We start from the raw sequence: 6,510 nt of genomic DNA on the forward strand, positions 1-6,510 counted from the left end.
GCACCTCCACTTGATCATCAAAGAATATGATTGGCCTGGACATATTGATTTGGACAGATCTTCCGCGTCACAATCGTAGAGAATCATCGATTGGACGGAACTGGCCTTCTCGGTGAAGTATCGGTCTTCAGAATCGACCAAACTTTACATCGACCACTTTCTTTCTCTCTCTCTCTCTCTAGCCACGTTGACTTCCCATCTGAACTGATCTTCACTTGATTGATCTTCAGTTGGACAGAACCTTCCCTAGGCGCTGACTCGAAATCAGTAGAGAACTGACCTCGAAAATTCTCTAAAACTCTCGAAATAGTTCGGAAACTCTTGCTTTCTTTTTCTACTTTTCTCTCACGTTTTTAGTTGGTTTGGACAGGTCTGCATGTGAAGAAATGAGCTGGGGTGGTGGGGGTATTTATAGGAGACAGCAACCAATCAGCTTCAGGTTGGTGGTAGCCCGTGTGTCGCTTCGCATGGCTCCGGACGAATGCGCGGCGACACCTCGTGCTCCACATGTCTTTCAGCATAGCCAGGACACATGCAGAACGCCACCACTCCTCCCAGATGTCAGGATGCATGACTGGAACTCATGCAAGGCGACACACCATCTCACACATGTCGATCAGCATGCTTCGGTTGCATGCGCGGAGACACCGTGCTTGGTTGATCAACCTCGTGCTTCTACATGTCAGGCTGCATGTACTGCTTCCATGCACGGCGACAACTCGAGCTTCTGTATACACTCAGCTTGTTAGATGGTTGACACCACGTTCTGAACCCATGCAACGAGCCACCTCGAGCTTCTCAGTCCATTCGCCTGATTGCGGTCCTTCCGGCAATTTTCTGATTCGCGATGAACCCCGAATATTTTTCTGCTCCCGTTCATATGAGTTTAATATTTTCGTGATGTGCCCTTGGGTAGCACACCAGGCAAAACAGACATGCATGGCTTGATCATGGCGAGCAAGAAAGATATATGTTCAATGTTTGAAACATATCTTCCAAACCTCGACGCTTCTACGTATGAAATCACTTGGAGAATGTTCTCAACTCAATTACAGAATTCCTCGAACAAGAATGATATATGTTCAATGTTTGAAACATATCTTCCAAACCTCGACGCTTCTACGTATGAAATCACTTGGAGAATGTTCTCAACTCAATTACAGAACTCCTCGAACAAGAATCAGATCAAATGGATTTCAGATGAAAGAGTCATGCAACTTACAAAACCGGTGATCTTCAGTTCTTGCGAATTTGGGCCGTACGGATGATCCCGCCCACGTCTTGATCCTTACCACCATGGACCAGAACGACCAGAATAACCTGGACAGTAGTCTAAGGGTCTCCTTGACCAGTCCACCTCAAACTCAGCAACTTTGATTCATTTATTATTTTCTAGTCAAATTTCTCATTTCCTAGATGTGTGATTCCCACAAATAATTATGTCTTTCTCTGACCACATCTTTCTTTGAGTTTATTTGTGTTTCTTCTCTGAGTGAGAGAGAGAATTCTTTAGCTAGTTTATTGGTGTGAACCGGCTTGTTGATTTGGTGGTCGGCCAATTCATCTTTGTGTGTTGTTTGGTGATTAGCCAACGCACTACATTCTTTCTTAGGTGGTTAGCCTTAGATCGTGGGTATATCAAGAGCCATTCCGCATCTCTTGATGATCCTTTCAATCCATCTCAGTTCCAGAAGTGCTGTTTGCCTTCTCGGATCATATCCAACACCCAGCTAAAGTGATCCTTCCTGATTTAGGGCGTATCACTTCGGTTTCATTGAAGACATTCATAATACCGAAATTAGGGTTTTCGTCTAATTTCGGGTTTTCCCGTCGTGCTTGCTTCCAAAACATCCATCTGATCAATCTCAGACATCTTCTAACTATGGTTGAGCTCCTTATTCGACTCATGGTTCACCCACGATCACTTCTTCGACCACCTCGTACTTCAAAACTTCTCGATCCATCCTTATCGCCAGCGACTCGACCACCAAGTAGATACTCGACCATTCTTCTTTTTTTAACGGGTTTCTACACCGCTCCCTTCCTCCGGGAAATGGGAATATTCCGATAAGGGGATCCTTCCATATTTCCGAATATGGAAGAGTTTAACCTTAATGGCTGACCAAGACCGACCTACGGACGACTCTATAAGGGGAGCCTAAACCCTAGAACAAGGGATCGACACTTCAAGAATTAGAGATTGGAGCTAGATGGGTTGGACTATGTCGGGGTAAAAATTGGTTACGACAAAATCAAAGTCAGGAACTTCCCGAGAAACGTCTTCTTCAAAAAAAAGAAAAGATAATTCTCTTAAAGAATAGAGAAGTGGAAGAACAAAGTCAAGTTTCGTAACAAGTCCGAAAAGGATTCACAAGATAAGTCTTCAAGAAAGGTTGCTCGAGGCCTTGGACCACAAATCCCAGACAACGAAACACCAACGTCCAGCCCACCAAACAGTAGAATTGGAATGAGCAAGCCGTCCAACTCGCCAAATGGGCGAGTAGGACCAAACATGCTGCCTTCATCCCATTCCCTTAGCTCCCTCTTCTGTGGTCGGATCGAATTGACTCTTGTTTCGTCTCGATCGGAGTTACCATAAGAACTTTACAGCTTGGAAACCGAAAATGACTTACTCTCTCGAAGGAAATTCAGATTTCTCGTATAAAATGGCGACGGTAAACTAAACACCTCGAACTGCCTACGCTATACGAGAAGTTTGGATGATCTTCGAAATCGACGTCGTTTCGAAAATGCTGTTTCTATAAAATCGTAAAAAACGCTTAAGTCCGATAATGGCCCGAAAGGGCCCACAACGCGGCAGAAAGCCCACTTGCGATCTTATGCGAAATCAAGCCCAAATCGTTATGACGGTTTATCCGTTTTATGCAGAAAAAGATAAATGTCAAGTACGGAGGTAAAGCTTCCGAAGATAAACACGAAGAACGAGGGAAAAAGTACTATTTCCGCGAAGCGATAAATTAGGCCGAGGGCAGAAAAGGAAAGAGCAAACCGCCTCTTGGAGAGTATATAAGGATGTCGAAGTTGGAGGCACGAAGGGACATAATTTTTCTACTCAGAGCAAAACCTTAGAGCATTTAGGCAGTTTTCCGTTTTTTGTTATCGAGCTGCGACTCAACTAGGTTTTCAAGTCTCAGGTTGCTGGAACTAGGAATCTCGCCAACAGCTCTTGTGGCTGAAGGCTCTCTTACATTTTTGTAACATTCAAACGCGGATTCGGACTAATAAACCTCTTGCTCTATTTTTCGATTCCATATTTATTTTTCGTCCATATTTGTGTGTTCTGATTTGCTTGGCGTGTGGTTTAGCATATATCTGGGACCTCTAGGAAATTAGGGTTTTTCCTAACTTTCCTAATTTAAATGGAAATCGACAGTGCGAATTTCGGTTCCCACAGTTTGGCGCTAGAAGGAGGGGGGGGGGGGGTACGTATCAATCTAACTCTCAGCCACCAACACTTGATCAAACATGTCAGCCGACGATGTCAATAACCTACAAACTCGTGACGGAACTGCCGCCGATGACAACGTTGACAAGACTCCAGCAGGGAACGTAACCGTGGTCAACGCTGACGAGAACACCGCAGCGTTCGAGGAAGTCAAGAAGATGTTCTCAAACTTCAAAAAGAAGTCAGCAGAACAAGACAAGGTCATGAGTTTTCTCGCTAAACAGGTTGAAAGCCTAACAGCGAGAACCAGGGCCATTCTTCCGTGTGGAGGAACCCGAATCCGTGGAAGAAGACTTGATTTCATGCCTCCTGTGGACCGGTCTGCCAACACGCAGGGAAAATCGTCTGGACAAAAACCCGACGAAACTACTCCCGTGCCAACGCGGAAAGAGCCGGAAGGCCTTCCTCCCATCGAGGAAGGTGAAGAAGATGAAGAAATCGAACGCGTCGATTTGGATTCTAGCAGTCACGCCGAACCTACGGACGAAGACGCAGATGTGCATCCACGACGAACAAGGAGCCGTGCGGCTCAAGATGATTCCCAGTTCGACAATCCTATGACCCAAGAGGAAGAAGCCATCTTCTGGGACAAACAGGAGGAACTGGCCGAAGAGCAAACTCGGAGTACTCGCAGAAACGCCAACAAGGTCGGAAATCTGCTAGCCAAAAATCCGAGATTCGCGAGGAGGCTCGAAAAATGCCCTTCACCACCCGCATCACCAAAACTAAGGTTTTGAATCCCGGAAAAGTCAAAGTGGCTCCTTACGATAGTACAACCGATCCTAAGGCACACTTGCAGGCTTTCCAGAATGCGATGGGAAGAGCCAAGTTTAGAGACACCGAAAGAGATGCCGGTGAATGCCGCCTCTTCGTCGAGAAACTCCGCGGAGCAGCGCTTGAGTGGTTCTCTCGTCTGAAGCAAAAATCTATATGGAGTTTCCGCCAACTCACCTCGGAGTTTCTCAAACAGTACTCTATGTTCATAGATCAAGAAACCTACGATGTCGACCTCTGGAGTTTATCCCAGGGAGAAGACGAGTCTCTCCGCGACTTCATAAAACGGTTCAAAACCGTGATGGCTAGAGTCAGCGGAATTAGTGACAAAGTGGCCATAGATGCGCTCCGAAAGACTCTTTGGTACAAGTCAAGCTCAAGAAGTGGATAACCTTGGACTAGCTGCATACGATCCAGGACGCGCTCCACAAAGCCACAGACTACATAATCATCGACGAAGAGACGAAGGTCTTCTCGTCAAAGGATCCTGGGTCGGATCAGAAATCAAAAAAGAAAAACCCTCGAAATGACAAAAACGTCTATCACGGGAAAGAAGAGACCCAGGCTGGTATTCATATTATTTTGCAAGTAATAAGGTAGAAAGAGACGTTTTATTAGATCAATAAGCTGGAACTACAACAGTTTTGAGTAGGAACCCTTGTTCTAGCCGCCTAGCTATAATCTCTAAGACTCGAAGTGTCGATCCCCTGCTCTAGGGTTTTGGCTCCCCTTATATAGTTGTTTTAGGTCGGCCTTAGTCGGTTCGGGTAGGTTAAACTCTTCCATATTCGGAAATATGGAAGGTTCTTCTTATCGGAAGTTTTCCTTTTCCCGGAGGAAGGGGGTGGTCCCTTGGAACGGACCCGGAGTATTTCCTAGCGGGGACTCGGGGTGTCTCCTAGCAGGGACCCGGGGTGTCTCCTAGCAGGGACCCAGAGGCCGGTGTCCTGCCTGTGGTCTGGAAGAATTCAATACCTGAGTATTTTTCCCCAACAGTTTGCCCCTTATAGCTCGATTTCGTCATCGAACTCGGGGAATAACCTGTGCACTCAAGTCAACCGGAGTTGCTCATTCTCATCAGGCTTCCCTTAGGCAGGACATCACTCTTGTAATCCTGCTATCCCGGGTTCCTATCAGGCCGGAGCCACACTTCGAACCCGGGGGAGGACCGGTTCCCTGATAACAGACCTGGGTCTGGCGCTATCTTTCTTGAACCGCTGATGCCTTGTCGAAGATGGAGAAGCTCAGGGCTTTTAATGGTGTCTTGGAGACGGCGGAGCCTGGAGCTCTAGTGATTTCCGAAGAAGAGCGCTGAGTGCTTGAAACATGATGTGTATAGGCAGGTCTGGAGATTTTGTCGGAGATTCCGGATCAAATTATGTGTCCCATGGAGTTTCCAGGTCCCCATTCGTAGCGAGAGAGGGGACGGCCTTGACGAAGCCTCGAAGTTAGCTCCCTCGCGTGGCGTCCTCTTTGTGGCGAGTGGAGATCTATCTAGGGTTTACAACCCCTCTCTTCGTTCTTGCCGCCTAGCAACTTTCTAACTTTCCTTTTTTTTTCTCTCTCTCTCCTAACAATCTTCCGCAATCTTCATTTGCTCGAGCTTCGCTCGAGTACGGTCGCTACGTACCGACCGAGCCGTGCGTGTGCTCAGTCGCTACGTAGCGACCGAGCTTGGCTAGAGCTTGGTCGCTACGTAGCGACCGAGCCTTGTACGTGCTTGGGCACTACGTAGGGACCGAGCTTGGCTTGTGTGTGGTCCGATTGCCATACTTGAGCTTGTCCGTGGCCGACGTGGCGGCGTGTCCGTTACCTTCGCACAATTGGTACTTAGTGGTTCGATTGAGATTTAGAACAAGATTTTACCGCAAGGCTCTTTGTAAAGATTATTTTTACGAAGAATAACTTTCGTAAAAAATGTTTACGCTGATTTTTACGGAGATTTGGACATTAACTTCGTCGTATCCGTTTTTGACCCCAACATATTTCCGTAAGGGTTTCTTTACGAAAATTACTTTTCCAAGAAGTGTTTTTATTGCGGGAAATATTTTCCGGGGACTTTCAGACATTGATTCCGTCGTGACCGATTTTGACCCCAACATTCTCTAGGAAGGAAGACGACTGAACGGGTGTTGAAGCTTCCCCTTGAGCGATGCCAGGTTCCTTTTCTCGTGAGCAGAAAAGCATTGGAAAGTTTCAGCATCTGGGGTAAGTTCTTATCTCTCCTCTTGTTTATTGTGAATAATTTGCTAAGGTGTATTAGTGTCCCA

General features: G+C 46.6%; 1 protein-coding gene across 1 annotated transcript; it reads left to right on the forward strand.

Annotated features, from left to right (window-relative positions):
* The first annotated feature begins 3,486 nt into the window (after positions 1-3,486).
* LOC106373983 lies at positions 3,487-4,631 on the forward strand. The gene is made up of 2 exons (XM_013814092.2): positions 3,487-4,196; positions 4,238-4,631. Exons 1-2 carry the CDS (start codon positions 3,487-3,489, stop codon positions 4,629-4,631), a joined length of 1,104 nt encoding a protein of 367 aa, XP_013669546.2.
* Positions 4,632-6,510: the final 1,879 nt, after the last annotated feature.

The sequence above is a fragment of the Brassica napus genome, chromosome C3, assembly GCF_020379485.1.
Source record: "Brassica napus cultivar Da-Ae chromosome C3, Da-Ae, whole genome shotgun sequence".
In the NCBI taxonomy this organism is placed as follows: domain Eukaryota; kingdom Viridiplantae; phylum Streptophyta; class Magnoliopsida; order Brassicales; family Brassicaceae; genus Brassica; species Brassica napus.